This window comes from Gadus morhua, chromosome 6 (assembly GCF_902167405.1).
Source record: "Gadus morhua chromosome 6, gadMor3.0, whole genome shotgun sequence".
Taxonomy (NCBI): Eukaryota; Metazoa; Chordata; class Actinopteri; order Gadiformes; family Gadidae; genus Gadus; species Gadus morhua.
The window spans coordinates 23,865,154-23,890,973 of record NC_044053.1 but is presented as its reverse complement, the minus strand read 5'-3'; the positions used below and the strand labels follow the sequence as shown (position 1 = coordinate 23,890,973).

General features: G+C 45.7%; 1 protein-coding gene across 3 annotated transcripts in view; it reads left to right on the top strand.

The window, feature by feature from the left end:
• The window catches only part of gak (cyclin G associated kinase), a 41,308-nt gene extending 21,005 nt beyond the window's left edge, over window positions 1-20,303 (top strand). For all 3 annotated transcript variants that reach the window (XM_030358146.1, XM_030358145.1, XM_030358147.1), the window contains 17 exons: window positions 1,500-1,648; window positions 2,184-2,306; window positions 4,087-4,220; window positions 7,423-7,617; window positions 7,985-8,102; window positions 8,689-8,768; window positions 8,882-9,075; window positions 9,561-9,722; window positions 10,303-10,469; window positions 10,803-11,076; window positions 12,449-12,628; window positions 14,627-14,764; window positions 14,920-15,006; window positions 15,744-16,061; window positions 16,540-16,691; window positions 18,009-18,185; window positions 18,449-20,303. In XM_030358146.1, coding sequence (XP_030214006.1) covers window positions 1,500-1,648; window positions 2,184-2,306; window positions 4,087-4,220; window positions 7,423-7,617; window positions 7,985-8,102; window positions 8,689-8,768; window positions 8,882-9,075; window positions 9,561-9,722; window positions 10,303-10,469; window positions 10,803-11,076; window positions 12,449-12,628; window positions 14,627-14,764; window positions 14,920-15,006; window positions 15,744-16,061; window positions 16,540-16,691; window positions 18,009-18,185; window positions 18,449-18,550 — 2,750 coding nt within the window. In that variant the 3' untranslated portion in view covers window positions 18,551-20,303. The remainder of the gene's footprint in view (window positions 1-1,499; window positions 1,649-2,183; window positions 2,307-4,086; window positions 4,221-7,422; window positions 7,618-7,984; window positions 8,103-8,688; window positions 8,769-8,881; window positions 9,076-9,560; window positions 9,723-10,302; window positions 10,470-10,802; window positions 11,077-12,448; window positions 12,629-14,626; window positions 14,765-14,919; window positions 15,007-15,743; window positions 16,062-16,539; window positions 16,692-18,008; window positions 18,186-18,448) is intronic.
• The last annotated feature ends 5,517 nt before the right edge of the window (window positions 20,304-25,820 follow it).

The window sequence follows — 25,820 nt, the reverse complement described above, 5'->3', positions numbered from 1 at the left end:
GAAAAGCAATGGGTTCTTTCATGGGTATCATAACAAGCAACACAGAGTTCAAATGAATGTTATGTTACATTATGTATGTTAGCATTTTCCTGTCTTGCACAAAATTCGTCATTGTGCGTCCAGAAGGAGAGTCCCCTGGGCAGTGTTTGTAATAACGCTGTTTAAAAGAACGGCGTTAGGTAACACCGTTATTTTTTCAGTAACGGGGTAATCTAACTAATAACTGTTTCCGTTGTTACATCGCCGTTAACGTTACTGTACGTTAAATGTGGTGCGTTACTATTAATTGATTGAATGGAACTGCGTAATCCGAACGCACCCCTTGCTCCACAAACAAACTGCTCGGGAGGAGACCGATTGGGTTAACAACGAGATAAGCGATTATGATTGGCTAAGGCAGAGTCATGTTTCATGGTAGCCAATCGGATCCAGTGTTTTTACACACAAGGCAGGACACGCGCGGCACACGCGCGCGCACACACACACACACCAAACTGATTAGATTAAGCAGCAGAAATGGCGAGTCTGGAGCAATCCGATGAAAAGTTGGCACTTTCTGTAGTATTCGGTATGTTCCACAGCCTTTGCCACCAAGCAAATAAAAATTCAGTTGGAAGTATATCAGGAACTTGAATGGGCAGTTCAACCATTTAACAAATCCAAATCCAAAATCCAAATTCCTTGACCTGTAGCAACTTATTTTTTTTTTATAGTAACGCAATTAGCTACTTTCCCTGGTAACTAGTTACTTTTGTTATAACTCAGTTAGTTTTTGAAACAAGTAGTGAGTAACTATAACTACCGTATTTTCCGCACTATAAGGCGCACCGGAGTATAAGCCGCAGCAGCTAAATTGAATGATGTTTACATATATAAGCCGCACTGGAGCCCGCCGCTTAAAAATCCATAGATTTAGGAGGCCCCCTAGTGGCCGTTAGCTATAAAATTCAAAGATTAGCCGCACCGTTATATAAGCCGCAGAATCGCAAAATGGGAAAAAAGGCGCGGCTTATAGTCCGAAAATTACGGTAATAACTTTTTTAAGTAACGTTCCCAACACTGCCCCTGGGTTAGCATTTGCTTTCCATTAGCAGCTTACATTGACTGGTTGCATGGTTACAGTAGCCTAATTCCTGTTGATATTCGGGGAATACACTTGTATTTGCTTTCCAAAGATGTCTACTGTGTTCCCAATAGTCACTGATTCCAAAATGAGTGTCGCAACACAACCAGATTGTAGACAGATAATGCGGCAGTATTTTCGGTGCTGTGATTATGAGGCTAGCTGTGATGCGCCGCTCGTGTCACAGGTCATCGTTTGAGAAGTAATTAAAAGTGTATTCCCCTCTCAGGAGCTAGGCTGTGGTAGCTCTGTTTCAGAGGTCTTCACAGGTCCAGAATGGACCTGGAAAAGTCACAGAAATCTCTTGCGATCAGCATTAGCCTCGCTCTAACGCTAGTGTGCGTGTGCGTTTGTGTGTGTGTGTGTGTGTGTGCAGTCATGTCGTTCCCAGCCGAGGGCGTGGAGTCGGCCATCAAGAACAACATCGAGGAGGTGCGCCTTTTCCTGGACTCGCGTCACGCCGGTCACTACGCCGTCTACAACCTCTCCAAGCGCTCCTACCGCTCAGCCCGCTTCCACAACAGGGTGCGTGTCTGTGTGTGTGTGTGTGTCAGCATTTTAGGGAAAAAATATATCATAATTTCCAGGGGTGGGAATCTTTTACTATCTCACGATTCGATTCGATTACGATTTTTGGGGCAACGATTCGATTCAAAATCGATTTTCAATTCAAAATCGATTTTTGATTCAAAACGATTTGATTCATAATGGTTTCTGCTTCAATCTATAGGTGTGCAAAGGATCCTCATGATCTGCTCCAGTCTGCTTTGCAAGACAGAATGAGAAATGGAGACATTAAAGTGTCTTTTTCACATTTATTAAGTTTTAAACATTAATCCATGCTTAGATGGAATTGTTGCAACTGTTGCATAAAAGTTAAACATGCTGCCTTTTAAATTCTAAGGAAAGTGCCTTTTCCACTGTGTGGACCACAACTGCTGCTCTAAGAAGCTAGCTATAAAATAAGTTGGAACAAAAATAAAGTGCTTCTGTATAATAAAATGTTGAACAAGATATATGTAGATATTTGATAGTTTACAAAGTTTGTGTGTGTGCGCAGGTGTCGGAGTGTAACTGGCAGGTGCGTCGAGCCCCCAACCTGCGAAGTCTGTACAGTGTGTGTAAGAACATGCACCTGTGGCTCAAGCAGGACCAGAGGAACATCTGCATCGTGCACTGTCTGGTGGGTGCCCTACTCCTCTCCTAACTAACGTACTGATCCAGGGACTTTACTGCTGAACCACACTGTCTGGTGGTGGGTGGCCCACTCCTCTCCTAACTAATGTACTGATCCAGGGATATATCCTTACTGCTGAACCCCACTGCTGTTCTGCTCACGGTTCCACTCAAACACTCTCATTTGGGATCTTTACTTGGGGTAATCACTGTCATCCGTTCATTAAGTTGACCTCACTTAACTCGTCAAACTATAAATGCACTTCTCATATACTTTATAAGGTACTATAAGGTAGTTGTGGGAGTGTGTGTGGATGATTGCTGGTTAAGGCAGCCTCGTCTGGCCGAGTCGTTTGGACTCTGGGGCTGGGTTAGGCTGCACACCTGTTGCACATCGAGTTATCAGTGTGCACAAGAGGAGTGTCTGGAGGAGCCCAATAAAAGTCACCTAGGTAGCATTGCTACAGTAGTACTAAACTGTACTACTGGTTAGGGTTGGGCGATATATAGATATTTGAAATATATAGATATTTCTTTGCTCCTGTCCTGCTTTCCTTCACTTACTCTGCTCTGGCCTCCACTTACATCTGAGCTTCCCTGCCTCACAGCATGTCCTTTCTAGTAGGAGATACCGTCAATAATATCTTACTTGTACTCGTACTTGTAAAACCACTAAAAACTTGGTATCTCCAAAAAATTGTGTAACCATTTGCTACTTTCAAAACATTGCTGCCAGACAAGCAGAAAGACCCACCTCCCCTCCCCCCTAACTTCACCCAACTCACCTCCTCCTCATCGCCACGGTCATCCCGCTTTCTCTTTTTAATCAGCCAGTCTTTTAAACTCCTCAGAAAATTCAAACATGTGATTTGACAAACAAGATATTAGGTTTTGTGACCCATACCCACTGGGTGACCGTTTACGTCCACTGGGTGTTTAACTTACGCATACACTTATTCTTCCAATTATTCATTCTTAACTGTCCCTTTTCCAGAATTAACTTGAATCACCACACTGTTGTAATATCAAACAGTGTTAATTTATGTAATGACGTTTTCAATGATGAACTTACCTTCATGACGTTTCTTTAAGGGAATCCTATCCAAATAATATGTATTCTGTGAGGGAATCTGTCAGTTGTCTTGGAGATTGACTGATTTTCGCTCCAATTTCGTAGTGTTGATCCGCAGAGAAATAGTCCGCCAAAGACGTTGACGTCGCTTAGCAACCGAAGACGCTGAGATTGACAAGTTACCGGACTTGCGGAGTGATTCCAAAGATGTCATTGGAGGCAAAAATCACTTGTTTTCCTTGACAGTAGTCCATTATACTTAGCAACGGTGCATTATAAAATATAATTCATCACCGGAACTTGTGAAGGGCCCATGCAAGTGAACGGAGCATTCCACAGCATTGAGAAGAGCCGTGTAATAATGTACGATACTCACGTGAAGTTGCAGGACTGTTTTCCCTTCGGCGAATGAATCCGTGATGAGCATTGCTTGCTTCATCATTGTTGTCATCTACCCGGTGCTTGTTGTTCTAATCGTTGTGCTGACATTATCACGTAAGCGCAGTATCTCGTTGGTATGCTTTACTCACAGGTGTTTGAATTGACCTGGTTATGAAGCGTCCGTAGCGCACAATAATATAACATTAGTTTTTTCCTCTTGTTAAATAAATAATTAATATTCAGCAGCGGCGGTCATATTTGACAGCGTTGATGGGACCGTAACCCTCTCGGGCCCCAGGGCCTCCAGAATAACGCTGCCCCCTCTGTTCTGCAGGATGGCCGGGCAGCCTCGGCCGTGGCCGTGTGCTCCTTCCTGTGCTTCTGCCGGCTGTTCAGCACCGCCGAGGCCGCCGTCTACATGTTCTCCATGAAGCGCTGCCCGCCCGGCATCTCCGCCTCACACAAGAGGTACACACACACACACACCCACACCCACACCCACACCCACACACACACACACACACACACACACACACACACACACACACACGGTACATACCACTCACAAGAGGTACACACACAAGTACTCACACAGAGATACACACATGCATGCTTGCACACACACACACACACACACACACACACACACACACAAGAGGTATAGGCACACACTCGTATGTTAAATGGCGTGTTTTTTAGCGTGTACGTCAAATGATCCTCTTGATGCTTGCAGCCTGTAGGCATGAACTTTATTCACCCATCAATCATCACCAAAGTCCAGCCACACCTGTCCACTAATGATCTTTCTATCATTCGCACTGTGCATTCACTTCGCTGGACTATGTGGAGGCTATATCTGGTGTTTAATCTAAAAAATAACTTCACACGGTGTGTCTTTTTACAATTTATTTGTTACCAGCATTCGTAGTGTTGATCAGCAGAGAAATAGTCCGCCAAAGACGTTGACGTCGCTTAGCAACCGAGGACGCTATTCACCACCGGAAGTTGTGAAAGCCCATGCAAGTCAACGGAGCGTTCAACAGCATTGAGAAGAGCCGTGTAATAAATAGCGATAGTCATATTCATTATTCGATATTCTACGTGACTCCGACTAATCGACGATCGTTGCCCATCCCTAGCGTGTGCATGTTAAAGTGCTGTACGTAGACCCGGAGAGCCCTCTCCATAGCCGGAGAGCATCCAATAGCATCCTCATCCCTAACTCTCCACCTCAAGCTGGTGTGTAGTGAGCGTTCTGGCACCGATTGGCTGCCGTGCATCACCCAAGTGGGTGCTACATATTGGTGGTGGTTAGTGAGGTCCCCCCTTCACTGTAGGCGTCTTTGAGTGTTATTAATTATTATTACTCTTAATGTTTAACCTCTGTTTTTCTTCTATTCCTAGTCTGTTTTACATAGTTTTGAATGATGACTATATGCTCTGTAAGGTGACCTTGGGTGTCTTGAAAGGCGCCTCTAAATTAAATGTATTATTATTATTATTATTATATTTTTTAACTATCCGTCGACGCCATGGACCTATTGGTCGACACAACGGAGACGGCAAGGGCTGTGATTGGTCCTCGATTCATTTCCGGAATAACTTCTCCGGTTTGACTTTGCACCTTAATAACTTTGTACATTGTTTACTTTGCACCTTAAGGAACAATTGAACACCAAATAAGATTTGAAAAGCTTTGGACGTTTATTTACAACACTGCTTACATGGTGTAGTCAACATATAAGATGGATCTGGCGGCGAATTGCATTGCGTATCCGACCTCCCAACGGAGAGCTGCTGAGGGGTCTCCGTAGTTACGGAGTCGGATTACAGAGTCGGAGTAGTATACTCTGGCTAAACGGTCCGGCTGGAACTCCGTCTTCAAGTTTTAAATTCCGCACCGCAAAATAAGCCTTTACATTCGCCATATTAAAGCTATGTACGTCACATTTACGTACCGCGGTACACCTCTGTAACCGCTTTGAAGTGCCTGTACCGTGACGGTTCGGTTAAATTACGTGTACCGTTAAGGACCGTTTCGTCCGGTCCCGGAGTTGTTTCGTCCGTCAATGGGTCCGTCGCCTCTGAGCTTACGAATCCGGAGTGGGAGAAACGGAGCAATACCACTGGAAATCAAGGCGGCAGTAGAGTCAAAAGTCAGACCATTCGCGAAAGTAGATAATAGTAGTATAATATCTGATATGTATATATATTGTGTTTAACGTTTTATACTTATATTATACTATACTATATACCTGACCTTTTTATTTTATGTTCCCCTGCTTTGGCAATGAGTTGTAACTGGTAATGTAACAACATTGTGTGGAGATAAGGGTTGGTGAGGGGTGTCACATGCCTTTTTGCACTTTTTTTTGCCGATTTCGGATGACACAAAGCAAATCATCTCTACAGATGTCATGTTTGCGATTGTCGATGCCGTTAATTTGTGAAAGTTTCACAAATTAACGGCATCGACAATCGCAAACATGTCACTGCCCTCTAGAGGATTTATTGCGTAACATCCATAACAACGCTGAAACCAGACGGATAAATTAAGGGTAGTTCCGGAGGCAACGTTTGGGGCGGACGGACGAATTTCGTCCGGATCCGGAGGTATGACTCACCCTTTAGACCCCTTGTATGGAATATGGATCCATTCTTCCGCCTTTTATGACAATGTGTTCAATGGGCATTGAACGTGTGTTATTGTAGGCCTACATCTGTTATCCTTGATATTTAGTGTGGTGGTTTTACGAATGGGCAATATTAATTTACTTTACAAAATCAGTACAGACAAGGTCTGTTTTGTTAGCCTGAATGTGGTCACCTTCTACTGGGCTACTGCATGGCATATACCTATACCTATACATTACACTCTTTGTCCACTAGGTGTAATCTAAATACTGTGATAGAAATAATAAGTCCACATTCACTCCGGTAGCAGTCTAATATATTAAGGTGAAAATAAGGTGAGCTTACAGTGTTGAATTACACATGGATGGAACACCCGATACACCCTCCTGGTGTAGTGAAGTGAATTCACAGTGCATAGAAAGATCCTTAGTGGACTGGTGTGGTCTGACTGGTTATCGTTGATTGGGTGAAGGAACTTCGTACTTACTGGCTGTGAGAATCAAGAGGAGGACCTCATTTGAATGTTACCAAAACATGCTATTGAACCTGTTCTTTAACGTGTTAATACCATGTTAACACGGTTGTGGAGTTGAGGAAAAGCAGTGTAAAAGACAGCGTTTTGAACAATTACAACATATTTTTTTATGTAGACTCTAAGGAATACAGGTCTTCAAAGTTTTGACACTTTGACCCTTACATGAGTTACACATACACGCATGTATGCACGCACGTGCACGCACTCTCTCACAGGCGGTACACATGCACAAGCATGCACTCACACAAGGAGTACAGACATACACACACACACATTCACACAAGAGGTACACACATGAACACAAACACACACATTCACACAAGAGGTGCACACACGCGTACACCCTAATGTACGCGTGTACATTTGGGTGTACACACGTACATTCAGGCACTATTCTTTAGTGTCACTTGTCAAGGATCGCTGTGTTGTGTTTAACGGGCTACTCCGCCCCTGGCCTGGTCCCTGATTCGTTGTTGGGTGTGTTTCCGCGATGACCTGCAGGTACATCGAGTACATGTGCGACATGATGGCGGAGGAGCCCATCACGCCCCACAGCAAGCCCATAGTAATCCACTCCATCACCATGACGCCCGTGCCCCTCTTCAACAAGCAGCGCAATGGCTGCCGACCCTTCTGTGAGGTGTACGTGGGGGACCAGCGGGTCCTAACCACCTCGCAAGAGTACGACCGCATGAGGTGAGGCTACGCACGCACACAACCCTTCTACAGCCATGGAAACACATGCCCGGTCAAGCACCGTGAAGCTGTACACACCCTGAAACTCCCTTAGCCTCATCTTTCTCTGTCTCCCTGTCCCTCTCTCTCTTCCCTCTCCCAAATTGAAATTATTTTTTATTGGCATTGGATAAATCACATTTAGCAATCTGCAGCACATAGATAGGAGACAAATGTTAAGATGGAAAAATAATAAATAATATCACATAAAATGTATACAGTGAAAAAGTGCTTGACTCATACTTTAGTATTCCATTGTGATCCAGGTTGTCTGTAAAAATGTTTATGATGAATTGTATCAGGAATCTCTCTCTCTCCCCCCTCACAGGGATTACAAGAGCGAGGACGGTTGTGCAGAGATCCCCCTTAACGTGACAGTCCAGGGAGATGTCCTGGTGGTCATCTACCACGCCCGGTCCACACTGGGAGGACGTCTGCAGGCTAAGGTACACAAACACGAACGCACAGGCACAGAAACACACACACACACACACACACACACACACACACACACACACACACACACACACACACACACACACACACACACACACACACACACACACACACACACATGCAGGCATGCAAATCATTAGGCATGATGACCAACTGTGAGCGGTGTGCACAAACTCAAGTCCACACCAATGTGGAGGACGATAACAGACCATATATGGCCTGGTTGTGACTGTCGGTGATGTTTACTAATGGAGCTTCACGGTCACTATAAATTCATATTAGAGATGCTACCACACAGCCCCAACAAACGCCTTGCCAAAAGTGTGCCATTGCTGACCAACCTTTCAAATCGTTGTTTTCATACAATATACATTCTACATGCTATAGCTGGGTGTTGGTGTATCGTTTTGGGGCGGTGTGGCCTTAAATCCCACGCAGACACATGGAGCTCTGTAACCTGCAGTCCACACACTGGTCGATGAAAGGGATCAGAGAACCAAAGATGAGATTCATGATTGTGACCAATATCACAATAAAGGACCGTTTTTTTCGGCGGATGTCATGGTTTTTCTACAGATGGCGTCAATGAAGATGTTTCAGATCCAGTTTCACACCGGTTTCGTTCCCAGGAACGCCACCACTGTCAAGTTTGCCAAGTAAGAGCTCAAAATGCCCGGCTACAAGAACTTGAGTTACTATGGTAATGTGAGCCGATGGACACTTTCTCAATGGTGTGTGGTTGTGTGTGGTCATGTGTGTGTGTGTGCAGGTACGACCTGGACGCGTGTGACATCCAGGAGAAGTACCCGGACCTGTTCCAGGTGCAGCTGGACATAGAGGTGGAGGCCCGGGACCAGCCCAGCAGCAAGCCCCCCCCCTGGGACAGTTTCCAGACCAAGGGACTCAACCCCAAGATCCTCTTCTCCTCCCGCGACGAGCAGCAGGAGATCCTCAGCAAGTTTGGTAGGACGACCCCCCCACCCCCTCCCCGCGGAGCTGTTAGTTTGGTCCGTCAGGCGGCTCCCTGACCCCTGACCCTGCCTTTAAAATATGTCAACACAATCCATATGTGGGGTGGACCAATGCAGCAATGGGGCGGGGGGGGAGGAGCAGTGTGTCGCAACACATTTCTTTCAGACTTTGAATTGCAGTTGGTCAACATGACGCTAGAGTAAATACCTAAAATGGGTGTGGTGTTGTGTAGCCTCTTATCCTTGTTTTCTTTTTTGTGTGCAGGGAATGGGTTATCCTACCGACTGCTTGTGCTTGTCACTTTGTTCTATGAACATCCTTACTGTACCGACGGCGATATATCGTTGGTCCTCTTTCTTCTGACAAATGCACTTATTATAAGTCGCTTTAGGTAAAAGCGTCTTCTGAATGCCCCGAATGTAAATGTTCTGCGTGTGTTAATGCCGGGTCTCACGGCTCTCCCCTCCTCCCTCCAGGTAAACCAGAACTCCCCCGCCAGCCCGGGTCCTCTGCCTTCTACCACTCAGAGTCCCCCCAGCCCACCGCCCAGACCCCGGAAGACCCCGCCCCCCCGGCAGACCCCGAGTCCCCCACCGACTCCAACGCCAACCACTTCTTCCAGACGCTGGACTGGGAAGGTAGCGCCCCCTCTGCTTTATTAGTTGATCTAATGTCTTCTTACATCGACGCGTTCACCCCCAAATCACCCTGATACTATTATACATTACATTTACATTATACCTTATATATTTAAATTTAGGGCATAAGCAGATGCTTTTATCCAAAGCTAGCATTTTTAAACACACACCGACGGCGGATTCAAACACACACGGCGAGAGCAGTTTGGATTAGGCGTCTTGCTCAGGGACACCTCGAGGATCGAACTAGCTACCCTCCGCTTACAATTCAACCCACTCAACCTCCTGAGCCACTGCTGCCCTCCCGCCCAATAATAACAATAATATTATTATGGATTAATGATCATTTTATTATTAATATTAACAACTGTAAAATCATGCCGTTTTGCTTGGAAAGTCATTCCAGCCGGGTTGTAGAGTAGTTTGTATGGTCACCACCTGGGAGCTAATGGAAAGGTGCCTACAGGAACTTCTGTCCATCTGGGAAAGTCACTTAAACAACCGTTGCTGGTCGTGTATCGTCAGCGTATTGTTCACCCCATCCTGACCGTGGGTCTATTTTCAATTGTTCAATCGCCAGATATCAGTGGCAACCCGGAAGGCTCTGACAGCCAGGGAGTCGGGACTCTGGACGACCACGATGACCTCAGTGACCAATCTGAGGTGGAGTCCTACTCCTACTCGGGGCCCAGCGGGGAGGCCCTGTCCCGGGACCCCAGCGAGCCGCTATTCGATGCCGACTTCCAGGTAGGCCCCGGATCTCCTGATGGAGGGATCTCTCAAATGGCCACGTCGAAGTTTAACGTCTCCAAAGGCACCCCAGGGATCATGTGTTTACTGGCCAATCAGAATGAAGCCCTGACCGACTGAGAGAGAAACTAGACAGGAGCACAAAGTCTCGTTCTTTGATACTTATTACTCTGCTTAAGGTGTTTTAGATGATGAAGTGTCCTGTTTCTGTGCCTAGTTATGGAGTTCCAATGAGAGCGGGAATAGTAGGAGTTGGAGCAAAGGTTTATGCGTACGAACTGTCGTTGTATGCAACCAACTATATAACCAACCCTCCCCCCTTCCTCCCAGGCCCCCGCTCCCATTCCCCAGGAGTCTCCCTCCAGTGACACCGCCGACCTCTTGGGCCTGAACTCTGACCCCAGTGCACCGCCCACTTCCTCCTCCGTCGCCGCCAACGCCACCACCACCTCCTCCTCCTCCTCCGCTCCTCACCAGGGGGAAATGAAGGCGGCCTCCAGTAACAGCGACCTCCTCAACGACCTGTTTGCGCCACCTGCTGGCCTCGCTGGGGAGGCGCAGGAGCACTTGTTCTTTGGTGGAGCCGCAGCCCCCGCACCCAAACGTAGGACGGCCTGTTTTGTGTGCTGTACTTATGATTTATTACATATAAGACGGTACTGCTTCACACGTGTGTCTGTAGCGTCCCCTCTGTTCGCAGAAGGGTTGGTCCTGGTTTTGCGTCATCCGTTGGTCTGAGCGGGGAAACGTGACGTCAATGACCTGACTTCCCTTTTTGTGGCAGAGACAGAGTTGACGTTGTTGACCCTGATATTTTAAGTGGATTCGTAAAAACTAGTGCTGTCAAGCAATTCAAATATTTAATCGCGATTAATCACATTAATGTCATAGTTAACTCGCGAATAATCGTAATTTTTTTTCTATTCTAATTTCCCTTGATTTCTTGCTGCTAGCCTTTTAGTGAGATCAGAGAGTGTTAAAGACAGTAAGAAGAGAGACCCGCAGTGAATTCAACCCGGTCCACTTGACATCGGGTAGGTGCATGATAGTGGTTGGCCTACCGTAAAACTTCAATAGCCCAGGCTTTTATTTGTTTCAATCACTGAACTTTCGAGCAAAACTCTTGCTCAGTAAAGATGGGAAATTACAACATTTATTATTGAAACCAGTATGAATATTCCTACTGTACGTAGGCCTATACACATTAACAGGCTATCGAATAACGCCCACGCACGCACGCACGCACACACACACAGTGGCGAAGTGGTAATCGCGAGAATTCCCGGTGGGCTGATAACGTTTCGGGGCTGTCGGGCTGATTACTGCGGGATAACAATATTGCGTTTATAAAAGTTCCTTGCCGCGCCGTCCGGCAGCCTGAGCTGTGCACCCGCAACCTCTCACTCACTCAACAGACGCAACACTCACAAACTGTCAACATCACAACCAAGTCGATTTGTCTAGAGGGGAGTAACTGAGCGGCCCCTCCCAGAGTGGTACTGCCCAGGTGGGCCTTGAACTGCGATTGGTCAGAAAGACGTAACAACTAATGACATCATTGAACTCTCGTGCAGCAGGCTCAAACAGAGTGACACACAAACACACACACACACACTTTAAAGGAGTTTTTCACCCGCTCCGTATCCTTGCTTTCCCCAACAAGTTTGTGCGGCGTGCTTGTTGTTTTGTTTCCGGTGTAGATCCGGTATGGTGTTGTAGTTTTTGCTAGGCAGCAGGTGAAAAAACGTCAACGTTTGCCAAGCCAAAAGAGCATTAATCGCGTGATAAAAAAATTAACGCCGTTAAAATTGTATCCCAGCCATGCTATTAGAAAAGTATGGAAACACACACAGTTTCTCAAACAAAATCCACTGAAAGATGGAACTGATACAACCCAATACAAACCGTTTTACAACTAAATGCCTTTTTTTGTTGACCCACGATTATTGATCCATTTATTTCCTACTCCCCCTCAGTCATGGGGGACCTGTTCGACCCCTTCGGGATGGGCTCGGGGCCCGGGGCCGGCCAGGGCGTGGCCTCATCCCGGCAGGCCTCGGGGCCGGACCTGTTCGGGGACCTCCTGGGGGCAGACGGGGGCGGTCCTACCCAGTCCCACCCGGGCGCCTCCAACAACGCCAGCCTCTTCAACCTCAGTAAGATGCCAGCCCCCCTGGAGCGCCTCAGACCGGCATGACAGCACCCAGATGTTCATAGACCAGCATCACCATACCCATATGTTCATAGACCAGCTTCACACACCCAGATGTAAGACCAGCATCACAACACCCAGATGTTCATAGACCAGCATCACCCCACCCAGATGTTAAACCAGCATCACCACACCCAGATGTTAGACCAGCATCACACACCCAGATGTTAGACCAGCATCACCACACCCAGATGTTAAACCAGCATCACCACACCCAGATGTTAGACCAGCATCACATACCCAGATGTTAAACCAGCATCACCACACCCAGATGTTAGACCAGCATCACACACCCAGATGCTAAACCAGCATCAGCACACCCAGATGTTAGACCAGCATCACCACACCCAGATGTTAGACCAGCATCACCACACCCAGATGTTAAACAAGCATCACCACACACAGATGTTAGACCAGCATCACACACCCAGATGTTAGACCAGCATCACAACACCCAGATGTTAAACCAGCATTACCACACCCAGATGTAAGACCAGCATCACAACACCCAGATGTTCATAGACCAGCATCACCACACCCAGATGTTAGACCAGCTTCACCACACCCAGATGTTCATAGACCGGCATCAGCACACCCAGATGTTAGACCAGCTTCACCACACCCAGATGTTCATAGACCGGCATCAGCACACCCAGATGTTCATAGACCAGCATCACCACACTAGGGCTGTCAAAATTGCTCAAAAATGACATTCGAATGTTCGTTTGGAAAAAAATCACGAATTCGAACTATTCGAATATCTGGTTGCCTATTTTACGCAGTTGCCGTCAATATGTCAATAATGCGACAAAACCATGGTTCAAATTAGTGGGATATATATATATCATATAAACAGCCCAGTAACGTGGAGGCCTAATCATGAAAAGCCACAACTTTGTATCGCTTGCATTTCACCACCACACCTGCAAGCGCGCAAACTATAGTAATCTGAAGAAGACGCCCGCTTCTGAATGTTACAAAGTATGCTAGTGGTAACGTTCCTTGCTTTGCTTACCATTTATCGAGAAGGCCTATTAAATCGATAAAGAAAAAAATGCATGTCGCCTACGTCTTCCACCATGCCAGCGAAAGGGCCAGCACTACGCACCGTTCGGATTCATGAAAAAAAAGCTGTCTCGGACTTTGCCGAGAACATTGCGTTATAGCAGCTTTCACCAGCCAGACTACTAGCTCCCTGAGCTCTACTTCGGATGCTTATTGAATGGCATAGCCGAGCTGGAATACCTATATCCAAGTACGGAAACCCCGAGGGGATAAAATACATTCGCTCTTCACAATACTAGTCTGTTACACTTGTACCGCGGGAGTGTTTTTTCACATTCGAATATTATGAGGGACATCGCGAACAGACAGAGGCTCATTCACAAAGCAGATAGAGGCGCTTGTACCGCGGGAGTGTTTTTTCACATTCGAATATTAATTTTCACGTTCGAATTCGCGTTTTTGGATACATTTCGAACGAATATTCGAACTTCGAATATTCGTTGACAGCCTTACACCACACCCAGATGTTCATAGAACAGCATCACCGCACCAGGATGTTAAACCAGCATGACCGCACCCAGATGTTAAACCAGCATCACCAACCAGAAGTTAGACCAGCATCACAACACCCAGATGTTAAACCAGCTTCACGGCACCTATGTTAAACCAGCATCACCAACCAGAAGTTAGACCAGCATCACAACACCCAGATGTTAGTTTGGCCGACTTTCACAACAACCTACCAATTCTAGAAATACAGTTTTTGTGTGTTTTATACCAATGTAATTTCTTGGTAGAGAATTTTTTTTTTTTTAGGTATGTAAAGAAAAGCTTTTGGGTGGGGGTCTCACCTGGCATTGTTACTACGACTACCTAGGCGCATTCAGAAGGTTGAGTGCTGCAACAAACTCTGTGTATGTGTGTGTGTTCCTAACAGACACGCTGGGTAAGGAGCCTCCAAAGATGACCACCTCTGCCAGTCAGCCGGACCTCCTGGCCGGCTGGGATAACTGGTCTGGTGGCTCCAGCACTGGTCTGAGCACCGCTCCCAGTAAGCCCATTTACCCCGGTTCAGGTGAGAAGAGCTCTTATTGGACACTCACTCACTCACTCACTCACTCACTCACTCACTCACTAACAGGCATAGTACATTCAACACATCTATCTGAATTGACCAATAAGAGGCTTCATCTTGTGTGTGTGTGTGTGTCTCTGTGTGTGTGTGTATAGCTCCAGGAGTGTCCTCCTTCTCCAAGGCCAAGTCTCAGAGCTTTGACCCATTCGCAGACCTGGGGAACTTGGGCTCCAGTCTACCTGGTGAGGAGCCCTCTCTCCCTCTATTCCCAACAATGAACTTGGAAATGCCATTCATGATGCTTGAGTCCACAGACGTCACCGACCCTTTATAGGGCATATAGCACTGATTAAAACCTGCGGGCAGTAGTGCCCTCTAGTGGGCCTCCAGGGAACTGCAAGGGGGTGGCAAATTTGTTGTACTGCAGGTGGGTGGCCAACCACAAACAACTCGTACTAATAATATACATTATATATATATTAATATGTATAAATATTGTGTTTTTAATTTCTGTAATATTTATGTTTATATTATAAGTAAACATAAGGCGTCTATTGATAATTGGCTTATAGTTGGGTGCCACAATACCCTATTAACATTTTGGCTGCAGGCCGCAAACACCTTTAAAATGTTCAGGTCGGGCCTCCGGTCGGCATGGCAATGTGCGTCTCGGAGAATCCCCTCGAGATCGATCTGTCCAGTGGGCTACAGAAGGGGAAGGCTCACCCCCCACCTAAACCTTATCCATGGAGCACTGTCCTTTCAACACAAAGTGCTTCGCTTTGTGTCGAAAGGACTGAACAGGAACAGAAAAACAGCTCAGCTCAGTACCACGGGTAGGCTCATCGCAGGGCGGTCTCTGAGCAGAACGTGTCGTCATGGCCTCACCCACTGGGCCATCCCTCCGGTGCATCTGACGCAGATGCAGTATGAATGCAGAGTCTATGAATGCCTTCCAACCTGCAGCGTCTCCTTTCAGGTTCATCCGGTCCGTCGTTTAACGCAAAGACAGCTTCTGCCGCCGCCTCCTCCCCCTCCTCGTCCTCCTCCTCCAAGGCGCAGCAGAACCAGGCCTGGCAGACGGCCCGGCCAGGTCCGGCCCAGAACAAGGCCCAGAACAAGGCCCAGAACAAGGCCTGGATGTCGGGGCCGGGGGCCGGTGCCGCAGGGTCCGGCCACGGCTCCGGGGCCAAGGCCCAGCCCTCGGCCGCGCAGACCTCCAAGCCCAACTACAACCTCAGCTTCTCCAGTGTGATCGGGGGCCGGGAGGAGCGGGGGGTCCGCGGGCCCACCTTCGGTAGGACCGCAGACATGATTTAGAAAGCATCAGCGCAGCGTGGTCGTTAGTGTGACCGTTTGCTGTCCTCTGTTTTGAGATCTGAAACAACATGGTGCGTCAGAGGATTCATAGTTGATGTATTTCCTTAAGGGGAAGCCAAACGATCAGGTTGAGTGAGTCTCCGCCCACTGTCACAATGTAAAAAATGGCTTCTGTTACATTTAGGGGCAGGGCTTTTAAGTGAGGCAGGTTTTTCGCCCCTGCCTCACTTAAAGCCTTCCCCCCCCCTCTCCCCCCCTCCTTCCTAGAACTCTTAGCCCACGAAGGCTGATTTATTTTTTACATCATAGTGTTATCGGTGTTAATATCGCTGGCATCCCAATTGTATCGGAGAGAAGGCAGGGGTTCCCTTCCCCTTGACCTCGGCCTTCAGTTTCTACCGTGCTGAACCCCTCCTCATGTACTCCTCCTCCTCCTCCTCTCCGCTGGCGTCCAGGGGTGCCCAAGCCCAAGGTGAAGGAGGACGACTTTGAGGAGCTGCTGTCCACGCAGGGCTTCGCCTCCAGGCCCGACCGAAAGGGCCCGCGCACCATCGCCGAGCTGCGGCGACAGGAGCTCACCCGGGACATGGACCCCCTTAAACTACAGGTGACCCGGGGAGACACACACACCCACACCAAGCCAAAGCATAGCACACCACAGCATACCACGCCACAGCACGACACACCACACCCATCGTCTCATGTCTGTGTACCAGGGCAGGGTGCAACGATGCAGAGGGTCAATGAGTCACCAGGGTTTATATTTGTTTAATCAAATGACTCAACGTGAAGAGTTTGTCTTTCTCCCCTCGTTCTGACCCCCGATGACTACAACGTGGAGCGAGGGCCAGTAAAGATTGTCGTTAGCCAACACACACACACGCGCTCAAACACACACACGCACACACTCGCGCCCAAACACAAGCATTCCCGCTTAAACACACTAGTTTGGCTGAGCGGAAATGGACAGCGTCTTTAGCGCTAGCGTCGGATTCCACCGCTACTCCTCCCCTTCCTGTTGCTGGCTTTCCCGTATTGTGCTCCCCCTCAAACTCGGACACTAGGCAGTATGGCGGGTTGGTGTGGATTTGGCACATCTTTTGACATTGATTTAACCAATGAACCGATCCGTTCCACTTCACAATAGCACCTACGGTATTTGTTTAACAGCGTTCTACCAGAACCACACATAAATGTTAAAACGTCTGTCGTTTTGATAGGTCCCGTGAGCTCCTCAAGGGCCAAAGTGTATGGTGTTGTCTTGACATCATTGTGAGAAAGAAACAAACGATGTTTGTTCTTTTTAACTATAAAAGGATCTTCACATAGGCGACATACATCGTTTTTTGTGGCGTTTGCGGTTGGGATTGAGCCATCTCTCTGACAGCCTCTCTAATTTCCCCCCCGGCACTATTTTGCATGGACACCTCTGCTGCTTCCTGGGGTAAGCCCCGCCCTAGACGATTGTGATTGGTTTAAAGAAATAAAAACAGGCCAGCCCAGTTTCCCTCTGGATAGACGGCTCTAAATAGCGTGGTTCCAGACCATTCTACTTGCTGTAGTTTGGTCTGGCTTTGCGAGACTAAAGCACACACACACTCACTCTCAAACACACAATCACTCACTCTCAAACAAACACACACACACTCACTCTCAAACACACACACACTCACTCTCAAACACACATACACTCACTCTCAAATACACATACACTCACTCTCAAACACACACACACACACACACACACACACACACACACACACACACACACACACACGACACTCTCCAACGCACACACACATTGACACTCTCCAAAACATACACACACAACACACTCTCCAACACACACAATTACTCTCTGACTCCCTCTGACTCACACTCCAGTCCTGTGTGTGTATCAACCCTCTCTCTGTGCCCCTGTCAGATCCTGGACTGGATCGAGGGGAAGGAGCGTAACATCCGCGCGCTGCTGTCGACGCTGCACACGGTGCTGTGGGAGGGCGAGGCGCGCTGGAGGCCCGTGGGCATGGCTGACCTGGTCACCCCTGACCAGGTGAAGAAGAGCTACAGGAAGGCTGTGCTGGTGGTCCACCCGGACAAGGTACCCGCGCCAACGCCACTCCTCCCCTTCCTTCCTTCGTTACCGTAGCAACGTCATAGAGGGATGGAGGATTCACGATCACACTCAATCTAATTAATGAGTGAATTTAATGTTATTTATTTTGCATAAATTGGCATTTAGTTTGAATATGTCTTGTCAGTTGATACTGAAGTATCTGTAATATGAACTGATGATCATTTTAATTCAGAATATAATACTTTAACTCTGAATGTAATATCGATCTTATTGTTTCCTCTCCGTAGGCGACCGGCAAGCCCTACGAGCACTATGCTAAGATGATCTTCATGGAGCTGAACGACGCATGGACAGAGTTTGAGAACCAGGGCTCCAAATCACTCTTTTAAAAAAAGGAAATCCATATCTTTAAAAAAGATTATAAACCAACGAAAGCAGAAGAAAAAAATAGACCCACACCAACCCTGTCTGGTTCCTCGATGAACTGACCAGGGTGGAGGGGGCTGGACCAAGACCAAGACCCACCCCACCCCACTATGCCCAGACCCGGTCAGGCTGGACTTCTGAGCCCACATTGGGCCAACATTATCGATTGGAGATGGTGTGTTCTTCCTGATGTTCCCCTGAACTCTACCCTCTCTCTCTCACCCCTCACTCTCTCCTCTCTCTCACCCCTCTCTCTCCCAAGGACTTTGACGCAGTGAATAAATACCTCCATAGCCTTACAAGTGGCCATCCTGGAAAGACATATCCTTCTTAAAAAGGGGGGAAGGGGGAGGGAGAGTGGGAGTTTACATTCTGAGGTTTGGTATGACGGACAATCAGACACCAAGAGGTGTCGAATCAGGCAGAAAACAGACTCGCTTTGGGGAAACAAAAAGGGGCCTGCTTTGCATGATGACAGTGGACCAGATAAAACGTTTGTTTTTCGCAAATCAGGGGGAGGGGGGGGGCAAACCCACCATGGTGGTTGGCTGGCGATGGCCACTTTGGATGGATGTTTGGAATATACCGGGTCACAACCCCAGCCACAACGACCGAAACGAAAACACAAAGGTCGGAGGGAAGAATCTGATTAGCTCGTCTGTAAGAAAAATAAAAAAAACGTATCTTCTTAAGTTCCTTCCTCAACGTTCTCGCTGTCTTTGGTAACCGTCGTCTCCGTGACGACCCTGAGCAGAACTTTTACTGGTGGAGGGGTTGACACGACCACTTCTAATTCTACTACTACTTCTACTACTACCATCACCACATACAGTACCACTCCATGGCCGCTTTCCGATGGTCCAAGGCCCTCTTGTGTTGGAAGCGCTCCTCTGACTGCTCGGAGCTGGACCAATCACACGGCTGAAGTGAAACACATGAGGGGCCATGGGGCTGCTATCCGCCGCCACTCGCCATTTTTGTTTTTTGGACTGGGAGTCTCGTTGACGCCTTCTAATGACCCCCCCCCCCCCATATAAAACATGCCTACTTGTCAGTGAGCCCCGCCCACCACCACCGCCGCCTCCATCAGTCCTGTGTCGGTCATAGGAGATGAAAAAAGGTTATCAAATTTAAGGAACACAAAGAGAAGAACGATGGCGTCATGGTGACGCCGTCCAACTGGTGAACTCCGGCTTTCCGTTTGTTGTGGTTGCTTATATGTTTGTTTTGATTGACAGACTGTCTTTGTCTCAGTGTATATATCACCACCATCCCCCCTGGAAGTGTGTGTGTGTGTGTGTGTGTGTGTGTGTGTGTGTGTGTGTGTGTGTGTGTGTGTGTGTGTGTGTGTGTGTGTGTGTGTGTGTGTGTGTGTGTGTGTGTGTGTGTGTCGGAGAAAATAGGACATACTTTCCTTTGCTGAATCACGATGAATTCCTTTGATTGCTCTTTATAAATGGCCTCCTCTCGTTCCATCTGTGTTCTCACTGTTCCCCCTTTTTTTATCTCACTTTTTACCTCATGGACCAATCAGCTGTTTTCATATTTATTTTAATTGGGGCTTGGGGTTGTGGGTTTTGAGGACATTTATTCATGCAGATTAACGGCGAACTTAATGAAGTAAATGATAGTATACAGATAATATATGTATTGAATGTGTGAGGGATGGCTTGATGATGCTTGATCCCAATAAACCCGTTGGAGGTTTGTATTTTTTTCTCATGCTAAGCCGTTTTCATTCCAAAGCTTTTCTTCTTAAGACAAATATGCTTTTATATATATATATATATATATATATATATATATATATATATATATATATATATATATATATATATATATATATATATATAAAATACACACCGATATATCAATGTAAAAAAAACCTTTTCATTTGTTACCCTAGCTTCTTTGTCTTTTTTCTTTCATTCACTTGTTTAATTTTCACATACCATATGCTTTGTTGCCTGGCATTCAGTGGAGACTGATTTGGACAATATCATGTTGGTATTATTAAGAAACAAACTGCTGGTGTTCATCAAAAAACTACATCTTACTAACATGAATGTAGATTTCAATGCAAAAAAAATCCAAATAAACTTTTTGATGTGAGGGATTGTTTTGATGTTTAGCGTCTTCCATCTCGGTATTGTTTTTTAAAAATACTCTAAATTGGTAAAGGCAGGATACCAGGAGTTGGTCCCTAGTCACTGTACTGCGGACTAATTTCTCCAACAGCGATGATACAATATATTTTCTACTTTGCAAGCAGTGACGAGCCGTTCTAACGCAAGGCGGAACAAACCGATCAAAGCTTTAATCGAATGAGAACTTAAAGATCCCATATCATGAATTTTAAGTTAATAATTGCAATTGGGGGTACTACTAGAATGGGGTTACATACCTGTATGTTAGAAATACCCCTTATTCTCTTGCTGTTAATTTCTGCAAAACCAATTTCCGCATATTTTAAGAATGTTCTGTATCATGTCGATTCGAGGCCCCCCTCCCGAGCATCCTGGTCTGTTACGATTGGTCGGCATATTCACACCCCCGAGAAGTTGTGAACATTGCTGGTAGCCGGGAGGCGGGACTTCTGCACCTCAGCACCGCCCATTGCCCAGTCTAATGTCTAATGTCACACTATTACGAAAGTAAAGTTTGAGCGCAAACAAGCTTGTTTTTTTATGCGCTTATTGGCCCAAGCCCATTGTCGGGACTCACAAACTCAGACTTTATTGCGCGTTCTCGTGAAATTATTAAGGCTTTAGGGCTGTCCCAAGTTTGAGTCCACACTTACCGAGCCTGTTTCCATCAGTGCAGATTTCACCTTAGGGAATATATATTCTATATATATATATATTTTCTAATATCAAATTGCTGTAGATGTTGCTGAGGTGTCAGCAACATCTTTGTCACTAAACGTTTTCAAGGTAACATGTGCTCTCGTGAAGGGCTGTCCCAATCCCATATATACCTATCTGAGCCCATTTGGCCTCACACACTCACTCACCTGAGATAAATTAGCACCTGAGATCAATTAATTCTGTGAGTCCTTAGTCCTCAGGGGGTCATCCGGGGAACATAGGACCCTTTTAAAAAAAAAAAAAAAGTTGTATGTTCCCCGTTTTCCCCAAAAAGGGTCCTGTGTTCCCCTGTAGCAATACATACCGGGGAACATAGGACCCTTTTTCTGAAAAAGGGTCCTATGTTCCCCACTGTTGCAGGGTAACATTTCTGGAAAAGGGTCCTATCTATGTTCTCCGCAATCTATCAATCTTTACGGTAGACTCTCAGCATGGCTAGCAGGCCTACCGTTGCATGGCCCACTTTGGCTCAAGCAGCCCAAAAATTAAATTTGCACAGCAGCTACTTTCTGGTTACCTTGCATTTCAATTTTTTGCTTTTTAAATCTAGGATTACTCATGTTTGTATATTCCGACCCCTAATCATATTGTCTTGCATCGAGGCTTAGCTTTTCCTTTTATTATCCTACCTGTTGGAGAGTTTAAAACTAAATGTCATCATACATTCACCTCTAATAACGTTTCATTTAATTTGTTTAATTAGATCTGTCACAGATATCAGTGCTGTACAAAATGTATAAATATCTGTTTCAGATATAAAGTGCTATACAAATATAAATATATAAAATAGGCTACATCAAGGCAGAACAAGAACCCAACTACCTTCATTACAAAGAAACATAAAGCGACCAACAACCCTGCATGTTAATAGGCTAAAGAACTGAAACTATTGAGTCGCTAATCTATTGAATAACCACTGGCACATTTTATTTACAAAAAATATTTAATTGTCAGCTTAGTCTTGTATTGGACTTCAGGAGGGGAACACAGGATAAAAAAGATACTTAGAAATTTGGGAATATAGGGCTTCACAAGTTTCGAACCTGCCACCCCCTCAACTACAACACACCCATGGCATGGAAGACAAACTCTAACCACTGAGCAAATAACCTAGGTTTCCAATTCAGCCAAGGTTTCTAACTTGGACCAGTAGTTAACGTCCTCGGCTGACATCCGGGAGACCGCGGTTCAATGCCCCCGCTGCAAGTCCATTTCACTTTCCAAAAGCGTTTCCTAAATACCTATCTTTTACCTTTTAACCTTTATTTTTTGAGCGTCGCAACACACCTCAACTCTTGCACGTTTAAAAAGCGAAGGGAACCATGGTGGAGCCTGCTCTCTGGGTTTGCTTATAAATTAAATAATGAGTTTGTGATCCAAGTTTTATCATTACTCATTGAAATATCTTGGTCCAAGAAAAAGTGACATAATTAACAGAGCAGCCAAAGAGCCGCATGCATCTCGAGACCTGCAGGTTTGCCACCCCTGACCAAATCTTTTCTCGTCCAGGCCTATTTGCATATGTGCGTCAAACAGCCCGTAGGCCTACATAGGCCTATTTGCTATGGAATTTGGCAGTAATGGTGGAAAAAGTAACAGACCGGGGAACGTTTTTCCACCATTTTCCACCATAACCATTAGTATAACAGGATTAAAACGCTGAGCACACAGTCACTAGTACAGATTCATCCTTCCTCATCAATGCCCCAGCGGACAGATTAAATAGTGCATTTCTGGATGTTTTCTCGGTGCACAAGTACTCTGCACTTGTGCCTTTGATGCTGCAAAACACTGCAGGATATGCCTATATGACCCCAGGGATTAGGGTGGACGAGTCGCATACTTGTTGTGTGAAGAATGCTCAGATAATTGAAGATTGCCATTTGACTATTTAGTCATTTTGACGTAAAGCGTTTTTTTTCCCCTCCAAGATATGTAAAGTGAAGTGACCGAGGTACAGTCGAGCTGTCAGTCAAACTTCTGAGCCACTACACTGCTGGCTCAGATGGGACATGGGCTCTGCACCACAGAATAGGACTTTGAGGAACACTGAGGGGCAGCCATATACTCTCTGCAAGTGGTTTTATATGACTTAATTACAGGGACACTGTGTGCAGTCCTCATAGATGTCCCAGATGATTGAAATTGGATTTGTGAATTGAAGATACCATTCTACCTTTGAGAGTCAGCTTAAATCTTAATGCATAATGCAGTAACATAAAAGTGAACAGAATTAGTTTAGGTTGAATGTTTTGAGATAGACAAATCTGAAAATGATCGATTCATGAAGCAGTAGCCTACATAATTGCTCCGTTCTTCGGGAGCTGGCCTTCTTTCACTGCCGAAGGTTAAAAAGAAATCGGCTGGACAGAGAGTGTTTGCCTATCGAGCCCCTTTTTTATGGAATAGGCTGCCATCAGCGATCAGGGAAGCTGACTCTGTGGAGCTATTCAAAGGGAAGCTCAAAACGCACCTCTACAATCTTGCATTTGGAGTGTGAAAACAACTGATGCGAGAGTGAAGACTACTCTGTTTGCTTGTGCTTTTCTTATTACATTATACATTCCCACTTTGTACTTTTCCGTTCTAATTCACTATTCTGTCTGTTCTAGCGTGTTGCGGGTACTGGACTGGATGCCTGGACTCTCCTCATGGATAACCGGCCAGAACCCCATCACCATTTTAATATGATGTGCATGTATTTACCTGTATGTCAATTGTGGCACCAATTGCACTCCTGACCATCCCTGGAAGAAGGGATCCCCTACACTGCGTTTCTTCTCAAGATTTCTTCCTTGCTGATTCAAGGGAGTTTTTTCTTGCCCGTGTAGGGGCATGGGTAAAGGGGGGTGTCACAAATATTTGGCCTGTTAAGCCCTTTGAGACTGTAATGGTGATTAAGGGCTATACAAATACAATTGAATTGAATTACATGAATAAATGTTTTTCCAAATCCAAGGACTAAATTGTATTGACAAAGTGCAAATAAAACCTTTATGGTCCTTGATAAACAGACAAAGGTTAGCTGGACTAAATCTACTCTCTCTCTCCCTTTCTCTCTCCTCTCTGCACTGAATACGCTGGTCACTGGGCAGCTGCTCTGTTCATACAGATTTTTATGTTTGCACTCCAAATAATACTGAAATGAAAGTGTAACGTGGAGATGCATTGACCTATGTACAGCTGCTTTGTTTTTAAACAGGTTATCCATCCATACAGTGCATTTTTATATTGCAATCATTTTTGGCCTGATCTGTAATTTGTTGAATATGAATTCTGAGATTTTACCTCATTATTTTAAAATGCGATAAAATGGTACTTTTATTATTAATCCAAAACGGGTCATGTTGGTGTCACAGCAGAAGATACATGCCAGTGGTATAAATTTAAATTCAAATAAGAGTAGGTCCTATTGATCCCCAGTCTCCTGTGCCTGCAGGATCATAATAATAAAGGTAAATGCATTTATCACAAGATGCGAAGAAGTGCATTGATAATGAAGTCATCCTCAATGATTAGTGACCAGCTGTATTAAGGCAAAGGACAAAGGGCAATGTGCAGCAAGTAAGTAATGAATGGAATATACTATGTGGGATATGAAATACTTTTCAAACATTTCTTATTCCATTGGATGTATGATTATACATACTAATTAATTTATTTGTTGTATTACTAGAGGCCCAGTGTGTAAATAGTGGTAGCATCTTGCGGTGAGATTGACTGTGCTTTGTGGAAGGTGCCAGTGGGTACTTTCACAACGATGTCGTCGTCTACGACCTCATTGAGTAGCCAAGTGTCAAGTGATAAGGTTCCTTGAAAGACTGATAAAGTGTAATTGATTATTAGGTCAGTGAATGTATAACTATAGGCCATAGCTCTCAAGAAAAGCGCCTCCTGCCATGAATGTGATGTTTTTTTGCAATGTTTTTCCTACGTCATTCAAATAAATACAAAGCAACCTTTACTTGAATTGCACCAAAGCAAAAAAGTTGACAGCTGCAGCCTGCAAATAAATCAGTTTAACCATTCCCATAATTTGCCATAATAGTCACCATGGTCACTGCATGTTGTAGGACATGGCAGAGGTAACAGTATGATTCTCAACAAACAGTCCTCTTATTGCGTCCATAGTGGTGAAATACATCCATAGACCTAGAATTCAGTTACATGCATTGATCTCTATAGCAGTTGGCGCTACAAGCTGATGTGTACTTGCACTGCAGGACGTGAGTACAGGCTGCTTTTGATAACATAACAGGGATGTAGTAAAGAATGCACATCACCCACTGCTCAGAACCACTTATCATAATCCCCCATAATCCTAAAATGTGTGTGGAACTCCATTCTAATTGAATCCTCTCACCCC